This window comes from Chroicocephalus ridibundus, chromosome 1, assembly GCF_963924245.1.
Source record: "Chroicocephalus ridibundus chromosome 1, bChrRid1.1, whole genome shotgun sequence".
NCBI lineage: Eukaryota > Metazoa > Chordata > Aves > Charadriiformes > Laridae > Chroicocephalus > Chroicocephalus ridibundus.
This window is the reverse complement of record NC_086284.1, coordinates 139,816,782-139,835,867: the sequence shown is the minus strand read 5'-3', so window position 1 is coordinate 139,835,867 and position 19,086 is coordinate 139,816,782. Positions and strand designations below refer to the sequence as shown.

Below are 19,086 nucleotides of genomic sequence, written 5' to 3'. Positions count from 1 at the left end.
TCTTCAGTCTGGAAAAAAGACGTCTGAGGGGTGACCTTATCAACGCTTATAAATACTTAAAGGGTGGGTGTCAGGACGATGGGGCGAGGCTCTTTTCAGTGGTGCCCGGGGACAGGACAAGAGGCAATGGGCACAAACTGGAACATAGGAAGTTCCACCTAAACATGAGGAGGAACTTCTTTACCCTGAGGGTGGCAGAGCACTGGAACAGGCTGCCCAGAGAGGTGGTGGAGTCTCCATCTCTGGAGACATTCAAAACCCACCTGGACGTGTTCCTGTGTAACCTGCTCTAGGTGACCCTGCTCTGGCAGGGGGGTTGGACTAGATGATCTCCAGAGGTCCCTTCCAACCCTATGATTCTATGACTCTATGACTCTATGACTCTATCTAACTGCTGCCCTCATGTCTCTGTCTCCTTGAAGAGAAAAAGAGAAAGAAAAGAAAAAAAAAAAAAACAACCCAAAACAAGACACCAAAACCAAACAAACCAAACTGATACAGCACACTGACATGTTTTGGGCAAGACTTCCCCCTGCTCCTTTTATGTTTTTTGGTTAGAACAGTTGCTTTTACTTATCTGATCTTCAGACAGATGTTCACTCTTGACAGAAAAATCAGTGTTCACTATGATATCTGGGTCTCAAAATCACCAGTTCCTTTTGAGATCTGAAATTGGTATGCTGCTTGTTTACTCTGAGACTGATGGTCAGGCAAGGCGAAGCGTTAGCAATAACCACCTCGCACTCAAGGCAGGTGTGCGGGAGGCAGGAACCCTGACCTCCCTCCCTGGACCTCCTGCAGATTTTCCATATGGCCACAGGCCCATCAGGTTAACTCTCCCAGGGTCTGTTAACTCATCTGTAAAATATATGCAAGAATTCATTCAAGACGCTACAATACTGTGAGTAGAGCTGTGTAAACTTTCACATGTTGGCTATTTACCAAGCAATGGGGGTTTTTTGTTTGTTAGGGGTTTTTTTGGTTTTTGTTTTTACAGTTTTACATGGTTTAGTACATGGTTCCAGGCAAGCAAAATTATCAGCAAGGTTGACCAAAAATTGATCCATAGTTTGGACAAAATTAATGATATGGAATATTGAAGTCATGGGCTATAAAGTCTTTCCAACTCTCTCTGGTTCAATGAACATAAAATTAATAATATTAAACACAAGAGAGGGAAAGACCCACCTCCAAAACTCTACAGCCCAGTGTTGAAGACATGCTCCTCACAATAAAATGTCTAACTTTGATTCCAAACTCTGCATAAAGCCGAGTGGGTTATGAATGCAGGTTTCTGGCATCTCACACAAATGAAGACAAATACAAGGCAAGTCTTCTTCATCTGTTCTGTTTGATAATGACAGCTAAATTCCCTTGTGAATCTATCCCCTTTGCTTTCAAATTAAAATGGAAGAAAGAAAATGATAGCATTTACTTAGGCCAAACAAAAACTTTAAGCTTGCCTAAAATTAAATTACTGACATCCTTTAAAATGCCAAGAAATTTGGATTTCAGAATGACCAAAACTTTTGTTTATTTTTTTAGGGGGGGGGGGGGGGGGAATATATATATCTGTGCTACCATCACTATGATTCTGGAACACGCTTTAAAAGCTTCTGATAACAGGTACTACGCACAGGGAAGTTGCATATTCAGTCATATGCATTGATACTACTTCTAGAATGAAAACATTACCTGAAACATCAGATTTTTCCTTGTACATACTCTCTGCTTCTACCTATTTAACCCATATCCGCTCTACAGTGGCATCATATATTCTGTATTTCAGCAGCTTAAAAGGCTGAAATATGTTGCTAACAGCTGTAGCAGGCTCAGAATATCAAACCTTTTTCCAAAATTAGAAATGGGTATTTTTTTATCATTAAAGTCTTTGTAATTTGAAGACAGATTCCCAGAAATACGCTTCCCGCCAGCGCCAAGAAAAGAATAATGGGACGCTGGATTAACTCGCATTGGAGTTTTTTTCTTGCATAATTCTAGAGGTGTGTAACATGCATAAATAGCAAAACGATGGGTTAATATCCCTGTGTTGGACTTGAATGAGCTCTTTTGCCCAAATAAACTTCAATGATGACCCAGACATCCAAGCCCCTATCACAGCAATACCACTGTGAGACAGCTCAATGATAAGAGTATTAGGCAAAGACTGAGGCTATGGGCACACAAATAAGCTCCATGAGCTTGGGCTGCTGCCGCTCTCATTGAGGAGACATTACCTTACACCTTCTGCAAGGTAGGGGCGTGTCCTTCGACCACTCACGTGTGCATGCCCCAAGGAGATTTCAGAACCAAGTTACCCGTGTTCTGTCAGATTTCTTCTCTAAGTCATCTCTTCTGGCCTGTGCTTTGGATCCCCAATGGTAAAATGCCCACGGTAATGATCATGAGATTCTCAAATGCCACGGGCTGAAGGCTGCCAAGTAGATCAAATCTGAGCATCTAGAAAGGACTCAACTTCAAGTTTCTGGTATGAGCAAAGACTGGCAACCAGTTAGAATGGTGTGATGATGTCAGAAAGCAGAGCCCGTTCAACTACCAAGTCTTGGAAGCACTCACAGGATTGGCTATAAAGGATCAGAGCCTAACTGGCAAGAAAAAGCAGAGGAGAAATTAACTCCTTCATTAGGATCTGAGGGGAAAAAAAAAAAAACAAACAAAAAAAAACTCTGGAAAGCTTCCAAGAACTTTCTTTTTATATTTTAGTTATGCTTAAAGTGTGAGAACAAACTCCCAAGGGGCAGCTGGCTTGTTTTTCCTGCCATACCCAGTAAACAAGAAACCACGTACAATATAATCAATCTTGTTTGTAAGTCTCGACAGGACATGAGTACTTCTCTGCAGGATGAACTAGTTTAGTAACCAACTATGTCAATGAGAGTGACTCAGCACCCCATCGTCTGTCTGTGTGTCTCTGCCACTCTGAAACCTACTGGGGACACTTTTTTTTTTTTTTGAGGTTCAAGAGCTACTGCCTAAGGCCTTCAAAGCTGGGTCCTACTGATGTTAATTTGCTAGGGTATCACAGATTGAGACACATCACTGAGACCTCCAGGGCCTCAATAACTGAGCATCAAAAGTGTATACAGCAGCAACGTGTGTTATCCTCTCATCAGACTATCAGTTCTCAGTTTCCACAGCAAAACACAGTGAGGAGCCATAAGAGTGCCACGACAATAGCACATGATTGGACAGATTATAGAACATGCATATAAATATATGAAGAGAAAAGAAAAACATTACACACTGTTCACTAAGTTTAAACACTCTTTCCTTCATTCCTCCTTTATTCACTTGCTGTAAGTGGTTATCACAGAATCATAGAATCATTCAGGTTGAAAAAGACCCTTGGGATCATCAAGTCCAACCACCAACCCCAATACAGCACGTGCTTCACTTCTTATTTCACCACCACCCCAAAACAATCCAAATATAATTAATGAAGTTCTATATTGTAATCCACTTTCTTAGGAGCAAACCAAACTAACCATCTGTGTTATTAAACCACAATTTATTTATTTTTTCTAAAATATGGAGAAATCCTTTTTCAAAATAAACATTGACATTTTGGTGAAACCGTGATAAAACGTTTGATGCTACACAAAAGACAGTGTTTATGGGCTAGATTCTATCTATGACAAGTCTGACTTCTATACAAATTTGAGATCTAGTCCTCTGGTCCCACAAAGAAACCCTAGAAATGGGCCATCAAATGACATGAGTTTCCTCCTATGCAAGCAGATGCAAAGATGTTACAGAAGTGCTGCATTAGCTTTTAAACTGTGAGACAGAAGAAAATATTTCAACTGCAGACCTCTTTCCATCACAGTGGTTCTTATATGTTCCCCTCCTACAAGGCAAGGACGAGTAGCAACCAGACAGGTTACCATTTCACTGTAAATCAAAGCAGTTTAAAGGCTATTATATATTGAGGTGCCTTCCCAGCCTTTAAAAAAATAACTGGAGGAAGGTTTAACACATCTCAGCTATCTGACAAGCTCATTGTCTATAGCACAATACCTGATGCATAACCTGTAGCATCATCTCTCTTCCTTTGCCTCTGACATTCAGATCTGCATAGTCCTCCCCAGGGGTTTCCAGATGAGAGCCTGTAATCTTGGCAACATTAGATCCTTGTCTTTTTCCTTTGCACACTGTGCTTCTACTGCATATTATTCCGAAGCTCAAAGATCTTATTGTATTTATTACCAATACAAACCCAGCCCAGAAACATATCTAATGGATTAGAACTGAGGGCCCAGTCTGATAAATCAAAATATGCCCAGATTTTAACACACCGACAAGAGAGTTCAGTCTGCTGGCAACCTTAGGTCACCCTTCAGTGCACTCAGATTGCTAAATCATTAAACCAGGCTCACATCTTGGGTTGGGTTGACCTTGATGAGATATAATCAGGCTAAAAGGAGAGCAAATAAAAACTGCAGTGGAAAGAAAAGGGTAAACCGCTTCATAGGTTACCAATAGGCTGCCTACGTCTTTCATTTAAAGAATATTACATCTCCCAGATGCTTGTGTTGCCCCTCACCTGGAAGTTAGCTTCAACAGTTAAAAAAAAAAAAAAAAAAAAAAAAGAAAAAAGCTACAAATTAATCAAAAGCTGGTTTTACTTGGAACGAGTTAAGAAACACTCCTATGAACCACCTTGCCAGCAGAGTTGCCAAGGACACAAACAACATGTGGGCGTAGTGATGTGCCTCACTGATACAACAAATTCAAACTTAATTCATTCTAATTCCTTCTAAATTAGTTTAAATGAAAGGTCTATCATATCAGAGCAAAAAAATTGGCAGAATTGCTGAGATACAATTCTATTCTTCAGGCTAAAAATCTCACATCTGTATGTCCACTCAGGTTACAGAAGTCAGGGCCTTCCTCATACAGTAAGAGCTACGCATGTTCTCTGTCACCTTCTCTATTATTTTTCAGCTCTTCCAAGCAGTAACCCTGCCACGTACTTCATTACGTTCAAAAATCTGTGACTGTGAAAAGCACTGCTTTTTTTAAGAGGGAGGATACGGTCTCTGGCGTGTTAAACAAACACAGCATTGAAACATGCTTAAACATAAGCAGCAGAAGGGAACCTTCTACATTGGAAGAGTCCGAGGCAATACAGTCTCCTTTTCTGCTCCTGCTTTTTATAAGACCCTCATTCCTATTTATTGTCTCAAGAAAGAGATGTAAACTTCAGATCTCCACACATTCAGGCATCAAGGTATCCAAGCCTTGCCAAGCAATTCTGTGAGCTGAGTTTGTTTCTTATTATTTACATTGCTGAAGGACCGATCAATCATTTTAACACACTATGAAATCAGGTTTTTTCTGTACATTGAAGCTACGCTTATGTATCCCAAGCGTCAGTAAGACATTTTGCTGGAGTGCTGCCAGGCTCCTCTTCAAGTTGCTTTGTCTCCCTTTCTATTTTCTGTATCATTTATTTTTAATACATACTTTACATTACCAATTTAACATATTAATGTATTAACTAACTTTACTCTAAACCTTTCCTCTTCAGATAAGCCCTAAAAATTAAAATACACTCTGAAATACCACAAATCAAGATTGGTCCTTCAAAGTCACATTCAGGGCTTTTCCAAAACTCTTAGTCTTCACGCACACTGGCAGACTTTGCATAAACGTGTGTAGAGCAGCAAAAGCGCTCTTGTCTCTCCCTCTTATTAGGAAGTGGTGTGATATAAGGTGCAGCTCCAATCCAACAGCCCATATAGACAGGGAAATGTCACTAAAAGGTAACCGCTTTATAGAACAGCATCCCATGCCAAATCCAAGTACAAACCTGCCAGCAGCAATCCCTGGGATTTAATATTCTGCTATTGCAACACTATCTATTCTTACTCCCACTTGCCTAACTCATGAAAAATTAGTAGTTGAATCAACAAGCATTCCTCACATCTTTTTTGCTGGGTCTTCTCCTAGTCAGTCTCTACACACAGTGTATTGTACAATGTTTATCCCGTAGCTTTATCTTCATGTTTCAAGATTCAAGGCTTCTAAAAGTGTTAAATTCAGACTTCTGGGCTTTGGTCAGGAATGAGATGTGACAGCAATTTCCTCTCAGGAGAAAGGAAGATGAAAGAACTCAGTCAGACAGCTTTTTGGCACACCAAGATGAGGTACCTGGCAGGTTTTGTCAAAACATTTTGATGGACCAGCAAAATCTTTGTTGAATCACCCAGCAGGGAAAGTGTGCAGAGCATACATTAAAATACAGTCAGTTAGTCATAGTCTTACCTTCCTGAGTTCTGAAGTCATCTTCAGCAAACTTATTAAAGTTGCCACACAACCCACAGGTCTTATTATAGTGCTTCTCTTGAAGGAGTATCTGAATATTCCCACTGATATCAATCTTCACCACAAAGCCATGCTCATCACTGGATATTTTATAATAACCTGCCTCCTTCTCTATAAATACGCCATTGGAGGCAAAAGGTATGGGAACCCTGTGAAGGAAAACAGGAGTTTCTCAGAATATGGCACACAAAAACCATCAGTTTTTTTCTTCTGGAATACTTGTTCCCATGGGTACCTTTTGTCTTCCTGCATCACACCTCCATCTAAAGAGAAGCGAAGATTGAAATATTCTCCAAGATACACAGAGAAACCAATTTTCTCCCCATCCTGGTAGTCACCTGAAGAGATGAGACATAAGCAAATATTGTTAGTTCTGGGACTCAGCAGGACAACCTGTAAGTACACGTTACAGGGTTGGGAGCATATCATCTAACATTTTCGAGAGCCATCCATCTTTTTCATCCCATAGTTGCTTAATATGAAATGGACAGATAGTCCCAGGATGAGGGGTGGCATGAACCACTGGCAGGCACGTGACCTGGCACTGGATGTGGACTCACACTCCCCCCATTACCGTCTCTAGCCAGTGAATCCTCCATCCTACCATGCACATTGGAGGAGTTTACACAGGAGATGTGCTCAACGATCTGTCTTGCTCTTTCCCTTCCTTGTTTCATCCCAAGAACAAGCCATAGCACAGCGGTAAGAGAAGGGGGTTGAATCCATTGAACTAAGAGAAGAGCTGAGCCTGGATGTCTTTCTTCTTGATGAGCCCTCTAACCATCTCAACTGTTCTTTAAGAGGTGGATGCCAATATTGGCTATCCAACTTGGGGGACAACTCACTCTGGATTTTTCAAAAGCAGCAGCACATAGAGATGGACACAAGTCTCTTTGGCTCTGAGAGAGAAGAGAGTGGGGGGGTTCAGACATAGTCCTTTCTCTGCTTTTGCCCATTGTCTACCTCTGACTTTACAGCAGCTCCTTGCACAATGCGCCACCCGCTCTGGACCTCCTTCTCTGAGGTAGCCAGATCTGCACAGACCTAGACACTTTACTCAGAAATGCAGATTGCACTTCACAGCCAGGTATCCAAAACCAAAACAAACCCACATACATATACTAAGATAGGAATCAAAAATAGATTAAGCCATGCTTATGTGCCCAATATAAAAATAAAGTGTTTGATCATGGTTGTTTTTTTAAGATTTAATTGTTCACATAAAATACTGCAATCAATTCATAATATCACATATGTTGGTGGGTTCTTCTGTATACAAAAAATCTCTACCAAGTTGTGCAAGTTGAAGAAGAAAATTACTTAAACTGGTATATGGTTCCTTTTCAGAGTGATGGGATCGGTTTACTTCAGTTTACTTTTAGTCAGTAAGAAGTCACCTTAAACTAAGGCTAACACAGAACAGTATTAGTGAATATAAGAATATCTACCAAAAGAGTTTGGTATGAAAGTAATATACAGTTTTAGTTCTCATATAATCTCTTGCCCGTCCCCAAGAATAATGCTGGAGAGGCTCATGCTAATTCAAAGGTCTTTTGTCCTGCAGGATGGGATTTTCTTGCTGGGGGCATTTAGCGTACAGGTAAAATTAGTTCTCCAGGGTCACGTTGTTCCTATTCCTGTACTCAGCTTTAACAGCCACATTCCCCTAGCAAATTCAAAATTAAACAAGGTCTTACTTTCCCTTTTTAGAAAAGCCAGCAAGAAAATATTCATTCCTTGGCAGCTTAATTTTGTGAGAGCTGTATTACCAATGGATAACAGAAGCCAAAAAACAAACCAAACAAAACAAAATAAAATTAAAAAAAAATAAAACACAACAAAAAAACACCACCCAAAATCTTTTTATGCAGTCGTCCATCCTATCTGACAAAGGACAACTATTTGTCTTTTCTTCTCAGTGACGGAACCTGGCACAAGGGCAATGCCGCATCCCTACAACGTTTTGCACTTGTTACTTCTTGGTATCTGGCTCAGACTCACCTAAGAGTGTGAAGGAACGCTTGTGACAGTCCCCAGCAAGGAGGTAACTGCAGTCCCCAGCAAAATTGTAGAAAGAACCATCAAAAGTTTTGATATGGTCATTCCCAAAAAGGCTGCAACGGGAAACCGATGACTCCTGAAGCAAAGAACCTGATGATCCTGGATATCAAAACACAACATAACTTGCAACGTAAAACAATCATTTTTTAGTTCAGGAATTTATCTGCTGGTATTTATCACCACTGATCATTGCGTGCCCTTTAGCTCTAGCTTCTAGGCAGACTGTATGCCTAGCGTGACAGCCCATAGAATCAAGCACAGATTTTTTTTTTTTTTTATTATATGCATTAGTGAAACGGCTTTTTTGCTTTATTTCTACTGGCCCAAACCTTGCATGGGTAATTTCAGTCCTGATCCTTTGAGGAATGCCATGTGTTCAGTCATTTGTGCCTGCCCGATATCCCATTAAAATCAATAGGGCAGTAGCAAAGCCCCACTGTTCGTTCAGCCAAACATCACTGACTTCAGGGAGTCTTTGTGACCTGACACAGTCCTTGTTGCAAGGTAAAGAGCCCAAAGGGGTAACTTTATCGCTGTCTCCAGCATGACAAGAATATTGCCTGAGCCAGGATTGCAGGATTAGATGGGCAAAAAGAGTGGCGGGGGAGGAAATCTCACAGAAGAAATAGTGGAAATGTATTATAGTTTCTAAACATCAGAAAATAAACATATTTTCCTACCTGATATTACAGTGGCTAGCAGTAGGTTTGTTAGCAGCACTGCCAAGAGAAGCATCTGTCAAAAATCAAAAAGAGGGAGATTAGAATATTCTTAGTTTGGGGTGTTTAGTCTGTTTCACAACTCCCCATTTTCTGTCCTTTCTTTATAAAGTTATTTTTGAAGTTCTACAACATTTTCAGAAAGCCATAATCCATGCAGACTTTTGCAGTAATTCAGTTACCCACCCATGCGTCTTTAAGTAGGTAATATAGGAGAATAATTACTCTTTCTTCCCGCTTTCATTTCTCATTGCAGGGAAACGTGGGCTACCTCCACAGGAAATGCAACCCAACATACACACATATTATGATTTACCCGAGTTAATACATTGCACGCACAGAGCCCTTCAATATGCAACATCATTTATCAGGCAATCTGGCATGAAGAAGCACACCAGGCTGGATCAGCCAATTTAGCTCCAGTAGAAGTCACCTCTGCTGCACAAGATTTGCACCTGCCCAAACAGTTCGCACCAGCCAACAGGTCTGGCTGGCAAACCACTACAACCACATGCTTGTAATCTACGGATTTTAGGCTAATAATATGCTTGAGATAAGGGGCAAGAAGTCAAGGGAGGAAATTGTGAAGAGATTAGAGACCCACGGTGAAAACTTCCATTCGCCAAAATCAGTTTTAGCATTGCCTCCTGCTTTCTACAACCAAAACATCAGCCTTTGTTCTCCACATGTCTACAAACTACGTCCTGCACTGCCAGGCCTTTAAAAATAATAATGGGATATGAGTGTCATGCAGATGGTGAACTACGGATGCGTTCTCTGGCAAGACATTAGCAGTTAATGGATGAAATCTGTAGGGAGCTCCAATTAGTAAGTTAATTTCAGTAATCATATAAGCAACTAGAGAGGCTTAAATATACCATAGTTTATATATTAATGCCAGGAGACCAGACACACCTTTCCCTAAAAGAACCCTCCAATTAAAGACCAGAATGCATTTTGCAAAGACAAATTCTGATTTCGGTTTATAGACACACACTTATTATCGATGTCAATTACATAGGTCCAATTCACAATCACATAAATAAACGCTGAGTTTGCCTTATTTACAAACGATGGGAAAAGAAAGATCTATTATAAAACTCAATCTAATATTTTGCTTCAAATGCCAATCTGACACAAGGCTGTTACTGCTGCAAGATAGCTAAGAAGTGGCAACTGCATGGGAATGCAGCAACAAAGTACTGGTAAAGAAAACAATAGGCATTATTCTCAGGTTACCCACTTGCTAGTGTATTTTAGTGCACACACTGTGTTATTGTGGCCAAATCAGATACCGCTTTTCTTTGTTAACCCCTCAGTTTTACAAAGCAGGCAAAGAAAAAATGACGGGGTATAAAACCCTTCTCTTCAGCCCCCTTACACCTCCCAGACTGTTTTGAGCTGCAGACTTGAAGTTTCCCCCAATTCTAATAGAGCAGGTGACACTAACAAATCAGAATACAATCAAGTAAGATCTGCCGGTATATAACCCTCTATAATTTTTCCACTGGCTTAATTGGAAACGAAGGTACCTTCTTCTGTGCGAGATTCCTCTTGCATGTGAACAAGAAGCTCCTCCAGTTGCCACCTATAGCCTACAACACCATTGCTCCCGTGTTCCTTTAGAAGGCAGGGCTGGAATGGCTTTGGTCTGAAATTTCTTGTTTTTGTACAAGCCAGGAACTCTTGTTCATTTAAAAGGAAAGATAAAGACCTAACGTCACATCCGTCTGATTCTCAAGACAATAGATTAAATTGCTATCGTGTAAATCAGTTGCCTTAATTGCCAGAAAATTACAATGAGGGGAAATAGTTTTAAAAACTTACATGACAGATAAGTCTTTGAAATATATTTTGCATGTGTATGTGTGACAAATCTCACTGGCTGAGCCAATAGGCAGCACATTTATTTGAAAGACTATTGTTAGAGAGGAATAGTAGGATGCTCCATACCTCAAAGACCACAGAACCATGTAGATTTTTTTTTTCCCCTGTGAACAACTGCTTTAAAGTAGAAAGAAGAAAAAAATTCAGAGCTATTCATGACCTGGTTTTGTTCTCCACATACAAACACATTTGACTTTTGTCACATTCTATTAGCTCAACACATTCAGTCCTTGAATTTGGAAAAGTTTATAGAGGTACCCTCTGGAACAACCCATGGTACAAGTTAATCACGCACATACTTGAGGTGGGCACAAGCTCTATGGGCATATATACAGCACTACGCAAAAAAATGCAGAGCAGATGACATCTTACTTTACTTTCAATGTCCCATGCTTCATATTTTCAACAGCTACTCATAATAAAAAAGGGGTTAGGAGGCAAAATGTTTCCCTGTAAATTGTATTCTGCCACTAGTTCACAGAATCAGGTCCTTAATTTAAACCAAGAAAAACAATGCAAAACATTAAAAACATGCCTCCTGAGAGTCCCCAGCCGGCGTGTCTGTCTTGTGCACAAGCAATTCTGAGAATGAAGTGAGCGTAATCCCTGCACACAGTTCTTAGAAAACAAAAAAGAAAAAAAACCTAAACATTAAAAAACCCCACATTGTAATGTCATAATTTCTTCCTGCAGGCAATTTCCTTTATGATTTCTACAGATGCCTAGGTTGATACTCGCAGAATGGTGATGGATTATTTTTGAGACAATTTAGGTGATGAGTCTGCTTAGGTCGACAAGTTACAGACAATACCAATAATAAACTGTTAGCCATACTGACTTTGTCTTGTATGAACTCTTCATGACAGCTGTGTGTTCAAATGCTACAGAGCTGCGCTACAGACACCAAGTGACAGAAAGAAACAAGCACAAACCAAATTGTTTCTTTCCACGTGAAAAGCCAGAGAATGAGATTTTTTCCCACGGGGATCTTCTCAGCCAGATGTTGCCGCCTTTTCTCCAGCAGCAGAAAGGTTTGCCCCTCTCGCATTCACGGCAATGCTGGGGAGATCCTGGGGAACATGCAAGAAAATGCCCCACGTGTGCAGAAATTTGGCATCCACTACAGCCATGGCCTTCGCTGTGCGCCACCGACATCCCTCCAGCATGGAGCAATCCTAGCAATCCCTGCTGCTGCAATGAAGTACTGGTAAAGGACAATAACAATGCTCCCGGCTTCTGCACAAAGTGTTCCTCTGCATTTGCAAAGGAGTAACATCTATGGGAAAAAGACGCAAGTCAAAGCTTTAAAAACTGTTTCTTTGGCATTTTTTCATTAGAGGGTGCAACAGCAAAAGCTGTGAATCTCTAGACGGAGGAACCAGGAAGCACGGAGGCTCAGACCCTGCAGAAACCTGCAGGTCAGAGTTTTACCCAGTCTAGAACTGACACAACTCTATAGAGAAGAGCTAAAGACCTTTCACGTGGAACTGCCTTCAAGGCTGAAGTTACAGCTGAACAACAAGCAGAAATGGGGGGCAACAGCAGAAGCAACAGGCAAGATGCCTCTTGTTTTTCTCTTAGTCCCCCGTCTGCTTCTGGTTTTGCATGAAGACAGAGGAATAGCATTGACTGGGGAATCATTCTCTCCTCTTGGATCTAGCTGCCAACTCTCAGCAGGTCCTGCATACCTCCGAGAGCCTGGGCATTAGTGATCACAGAGAGATGTTCTCAGAACCTCTCATTACGGCAATCCAAGTATTAGTCATGATAAGGGGAATAAGATCTATTGCCACAGTCCTTTGTCTTCTCAGTTTTATTCCCTTCAGTGCTTAAGCCCCAAATCAGTCCCTTCACTTGATAACTTCTTGCAAATCTAAATCTAAAAGGTAGCTTTGATTCATGCTTTTTTGTTGAGCACATACAGACGACAGAGTCAGAGCCCCTTAAAACATGCCTTAAAAATAGAGACATTGCTGGTTTTGTTCCGTAGCGATTTCTTTATCGTTATTACAAAAAGGGGCCAGTTCTTCAACAATACAGGATTGTTTAGTCTGTAACTGTGATGGATGGCTGAGCTCTTCCTTTATTAGCTTTTGTGCCGCTGCCTGCACACCCTGACAAGCTTTATCTGGGGCACCAGGGAGGGAGAGAGCAAACTGCATGCAAGTTTGAGCCCAGCAAAAGGCGCTTTGGAGAGGATCAGGATGCAGGTGGGCAGGTTATCGAACTTGGCCTGATCCTCTGAAGTCCACACGCGCTCGTCTGTGTGGTCAGAGCCTTGGTCTGCACCGGGGGACATTTTGTGACTCACACTGCCAACGTTCAATAGATGGTTCAGATAAGCCAGACATCACGACACCTCTTAAGTGTCTTAGGGACCTTGGGGGACATAACAAAGAAAAATTAACCAAGCTAGACACCCAAAGAACAAACTTCCTTTTTCCCTTCTGGCTCCATTCCTCTCCCCCTGCTCCCTCCCACCCCCCCACCCCCCCCCAAAAAAAAAAAAAAAAAAAAAAGGAAATGGTCATTAAAGAGTGCATTTATTGGCTCATACTGTATTGTTCCAATACAAAGCTTAGTGATGCTTGGGTAGATCTGGCATTCTGGCATGTAATTTTACAAATAATACACCCGAGGCACAGGCAGAAATATATAAAGGACTGTGCACTGTTGCTCGAAAGCCCCTTATAGCCAGTTCCTGGAACAGAATAGGAAGGACTTCTGAGAAAAATTATCAATGATAATGCTTTTCATTGTGCAAGTGCTAGGTCCCGTGCAACAAGTCCAATGTTTCCTAACAGTTACATGATAATATTTTCTGAGGCGTCAGACAGCATGCCATGTTTGTCATCAAGTTTGTTGCACAGACAAATAGGTATGCAAAATGCCCGTGTTATGAAACCTGCCATACCAGGTGCAGGAACAGTGATGGAACACACAGGACCTGAACAACGAAACAACCAAAGTATCTCGATGTAAGTAAACTGCAAAACTAAAGCCTAGCAATACTGAATTTTGTTTCTGCACTTAGGAGCTGAAAAATTAGATTAGGCTATGGAAGCAACACAGGATGTCACTTTAAGACTGTTTGAAAGATGCAAACATCTGCGGTAAGAGAAATTCATCTTACTTAAGGAAAATATACCAATGAAATTCAGTAACAAAATTTTCTTTAAAATTGTTTTTTAAGAGGGAAACAAGCCAATTGAGGATGTCAACACATAGATCTTAATAGAGCCAACTAATCTGAAGACTCCAACCTGATTCTGGCCCTGCTGTAAGGATGTTGAGCTTAAGTACTCTATTCTGGACAAAGTTTGTTTCCGTAAACATCACTTAATTTTTGCAGGCAAAGGCATGGATTGATTTTCTGAGGTTTAAAAAGCGTTCTTAGTATCTGGACTAAACTGCAATCCCAAATGCCACATCCTCAGATGCCACACAAAAATGAAGGAAGGACAGTGTACTTTGAGATGTAGGAAATGTTGGAACAGAAGACATGCCTCGTGAATCAGCAGAAAGTTCTGAAAGCAGAGACTCATGAGGAAGGAAGCCATGCTGCTTCGTCGCTCAGTAGTTGTCAAAAAAGTGAAAGAATTAAAGGAAATGAGTGGGGCGGCGGGGGGGGGGGGGGAGGGAACAAAACCCACAAACATCATTTTGAAATCATAAATACAACGTACACTTTAATCTTGAATATTGTCTATGCTGTCAGTCAGTCTGTCTCAAAAACAGTGGCATTCTTAAGGACAGAAAAGATAAAATGAAGATTAGAGGTAGGAAGCAACTTCTCTGCAAGGGGAGGAAACTTCCAGTCTTCGAAGATCAGAGAAGGAAAGTATAAGGAGCATCTACCACATCACAAATGGTGCAGAGAAGGTAAATAAGAAATAAGTATTCATCATTTTCCCTATGTAAAGGCTGGGAGCAGTCAATGAAATTCTCAGGGAGTTGCCTATAAAGCACATAACTGGAAGGCCTCAGCACAGGTCACTGTGTCAAAAAGGAGTCAGACAAATTAATGAAGGGCTGGATCAAATCACAGGGATCAAAGGATGAATCAGATTGAGCTTGTGGCTTAGAAAGTCTTTACCTTGCTGAGTGTTGGAAGCAGAAATCCTGTCATTCACTATTACACCTCATTTCTTACAACTCTTTTCCTAGGCAACAGCTGTTAGCCACCAGAATCCTACTTACTGGTCAAAAAAAAAAAAAACCAAACCAAAAACAAACAGCGCCATGACAACTTTCTTTACCCCAGTCTGCGGGAAGGTATGTCTCAGTGGTTTTTCACAACTGAGAGTCATATTAACGTTTCCATTAGTGACCGAACAGTGAAACTCAGCGTAAGCAACAACAAATAAGCTAAAATAAGTATCTTTGCAAATACTTCTGAAAGTAAGCGCATCCCGTGACAGTTCCTGAAAGCTCAGAGCAGCAGGCTAGAAATAACAAAGGGCACAGGCTTAGCAAAGTTCCTTCTGCATCCCTTCCTATCTTCCCCATGCCCAAGAGAAAAAAAAAGAAATAAAAAAAAAAGTCCACAACCCCCTCACCCTCCCCAAAACCTCCCCCCACATGAGAACATCAGCTGGCATAGCCCACGTAACCCTATATTTGAACCCTTCCCTTTGGAATATTTAGGCTACTGTACTCCTTTGAGGAAAAAAGAAAGGTAGACGAATTAAGTACGCTAGTACTGAAATGGAATATCGACCTTCCACATGAAGAAAAGCCTTGAATGAGATTTATACTGCATAACTATTCATTGACACATTTTAAGGGCATAAGTAAGGGTATGGAAAGTAAGCCAGTTACAGATATTCAAAAGAAAGGAGGACACGTGGACAGCTGTAGTGGCCAAAACAGTAAATTAGACGTGCACTAGCAGTGCAGGACAATACCAGAAGTAAGGGGTAGTCATGGGGGCTGCCCTGAAGGCTGCCCCGTGTCCCTGAGCAGGGCAGTAGCAGTGCCCACTTGCCCATGGAGCTGCACATCACCTCTCCGTCCCTTCTCTGCCGTGCTGAGGGACTCCTTAATAAATTTAGTAAATAAATAAATTTAAGCAAGAAGTAGCAGAATACACTTATTTGAAAGGCTCAAAAAGCCTATTTGGAAAACTAAACAGTGCAATTGTGCCATTAGCTCTAGGCCTGTATGAATTGCAGGGGCTTCAGTGCATTTTTGGGGTCATCAGTGCTCAGTTCCTTCCCCTGGCACAGTTAACGATAGATGGTTTAAAAAAAGACACTCCTCAGAGAGGACGGGAGGCACCAACCACCCACATTTTGTATTTGTAACCGCTCAGCCTCCGGACATCCTTCCACATGCTGGGAAGTTCACAGGGCAAAACAAACACTCGGGCGCCCTCCCTCCTGACTATGCAACACATCAGAGAAGGGCATAATTAAAGATAATCCTCCTTACTACCAGTTGAACGCCTTCTCTGGTGGCAAGTTCATGGGATTTCCAATTTCACAGCCTTCCCTGGGGTTATCTTTTGAGTAATCCGAGCCAAAAGGACCTTGGGCTGTAGCGAGTGAAGCAAGGCTCTTTGGTGCTACCCTGTATAAAGCTGCTCTTCAGCGTAGCCCCAAGACCACCAGACTACAAATCTGCCACAGAGCAGCCTAGCACAGGGACTTACAAGCCAAGGTGCATCCTGTAAGCCCAGTGATATGCAGCACAGCACCAAAGCAAAATACCCCCCCTCCTGTACAATGACCCTATAATGTCTCTAGGAAGTAAGAATACTACAGCTGAAGGACAATAGCTTCAGCTGGTGCCAACTGGTACTGCTCTCCTGAAGTCAGTGGCGCTACTCTAGTCTGTGCTAGCTGAAGAGCCAAAAGCCTCATAAATTTGCATTACATTACAATGAGTTACCCGAAACTGAATGAAAGGGCAGGGCAGAGACTATTTTTCTACTGGTCTATGGACAATTTATCCCTTGTGTAAGTTAGGTATCGCCTTGAGGGTGTATGCCTGACTGTACCTTCTAGACACTAACACAAGTCTCAGCATTAGATTAGATATTAGGAAGAAATTATTTACTGTGAGGGTGGTGAGGCACTGGAACAGGTTGCCTAGAGAAGTTGTGGATGCCCCATCCCTGGAGGTGTTCAAGGCCAGGCTGGATGGGGCTTTGAGCAGCCTGGTCTAGTGGGAGGTGTCCCTGCCCATGGCAGGGGGGTTGGAACTAGATGATCTTTAAGGTCCCTTCCAACCCAAACCATTCTGTGATTTTATGATTCCCCAGAAGGTGATGCTCCTACAAGTGAAACAGCACAGCCTGGGAGGAAATTGCTCATTTTCAGTCTCCTCCTGCAAGAGTTTGGAAGCAGTTGCTCACTGCTCTTTCTCTTTTGCTTGTTAATGTCTTAAGCCTCCATGCCTTTGTTGAAATTCCCTGCATACATGGAGTCAGCTAAGGCAAATCCAATAATTTCCCCCACCCAGAACTGTGGTTTCATATTCCTATTTTTTTTTCCAACTAGTCAAAACTCTAGCCTTATTGTTTTACACAGTGTATTTACAGGCATAAGATTTTCTATGCAGGGCACTCAATGCATACATGTTATTCACTTCACCAAGTCCACAGTTACCCTGTGGGATGCTTTCTATTCTTCTGCCCTCTTCCAGATTTAGCAAATATTTCAGCATCCTTGTCATACCTTAACATCAGCACTGACATCAGACACTAACCAGTCAGCCACCCAAATATCATCATTAGGCTGCTGATGGAAAAAAAAAAAAAAAACAAAACCAAACATACAATGTGAGGGCATTTTTCCATTAAGATAATAAGAGAAAATGAGAGTCTGAATTCTGCATGACATCATGCCAGTTTTCAAAACCCGTGCTTTAAAAGCAGTTAATCCCTCCCTCTGGGATTAAGTTTGTCCAAATGCCTGGCTGCTAAAATGCCTTTAATGAAACCATGAAAAACACGACTAGCTAACACTTCTGGGCTGCGGGCCTGTAAAACAGCTGCAGTAACAATTCACCTTGTAGCACCATTTATAGAGTAATTTGTTACTAAATTTGCCAGAGTCACCCTCAAATACACATCAAAATCTCCAATTCTCATTTATATGGAAAATGTCCTCAGTTGGTCTTTTTTAACTGGAATATCTGGAGTTTGGTAAGCTTGTAAGACTTACAGTTTAAAAATAAAAATTAAATGAAATAAATAAAATCACCCTTGATGATCCTGGAGCAAAGGCCAACAGAACAGAAACATAGCTTTGAATGGACATCAACCAAAATAGCCCCACCACTGTGCTCTCCATTAAGGCAGGATGAGGGAGAATCACACAGCTAATGTCTTGATTTGTTAGTTCTTACAGCTAATATCTTGATTTTGAATCACCCGTCTTGTAAGTGTCCATACTTTTGTTCATAAAAACCAACTGCCTGTCAGTATAAATCCACTTGTTTCAGCAGTTATGACAATAGAAACAAGAGCCATAGTGTGCCAGGTGAGATTTAAATAGCGTAAGCGGTTATTTTTGAAGAGCGAGGCCTTGCCTTTATAGAAGTGAGCAAACACAGACACTGGTGCTGCTGCTCCTTTACAGTTTGAGAAGCAATTTCATCCCTCTCCCCTTCTGTAATAAGACAGAAACAATACTTTCTGTATTTCCATCACAAGCGTGTAAGCAGGAATAAATTAATTAATGTCTTCTGCTCCACGCACAGGGCTGGTCTAAGGTCCCAGGAGGTTTACTAATGACGGAGTTTATTTACTAATGACAGACTTCCTGAAATGTTCATGCAAAAGCACAAGTTTCCATCCAGGGTTTCAACTGTCAAACATCTTTCCACTGCCCAATTGAGACAGCATCCAGAGACAGCTGGAGCTTCTCTGTTCAAGGCTGACCCCTGTAGGATTGTCCTAAATTAATTATTTTTCAAACCAGAATACTACCAGGGTTCATTTAACATTTTAACCCGATGCAACTGTTAGTAAGCTGTTCCAACAATTAATGCCACACCTTGTTAAAAATACACACTGTAACTCAGGTTTCAGCTAGCCCAGATGCAGTCTTCAGACACTGGATTA

General features: G+C 41.4%; 1 protein-coding gene across 1 annotated transcript in view; it reads right to left on the bottom strand.

Annotated features, from left to right (window-relative positions):
- VWF (von Willebrand factor) overlaps positions 1–10,789 on the bottom strand; it is a 144,147-nt gene extending 133,358 nt beyond the window's left edge. The window contains exons 1-5 of the mRNA XM_063355778.1: positions 10,661–10,789; positions 9,090–9,144; positions 8,350–8,508; positions 6,584–6,686; positions 6,289–6,497 (exon numbers count right to left, since the gene is read on the bottom strand). Coding sequence (XP_063211848.1) covers positions 6,289–6,497; positions 6,584–6,686; positions 8,350–8,508; positions 9,090–9,144 — 526 coding nt within the window. The 5' untranslated portion in view covers positions 10,661–10,789. The remainder of the gene's footprint in view (positions 1–6,288; positions 6,498–6,583; positions 6,687–8,349; positions 8,509–9,089; positions 9,145–10,660) is intronic.
- Between the last annotated feature and the right edge of the window lie 8,297 nt (positions 10,790–19,086).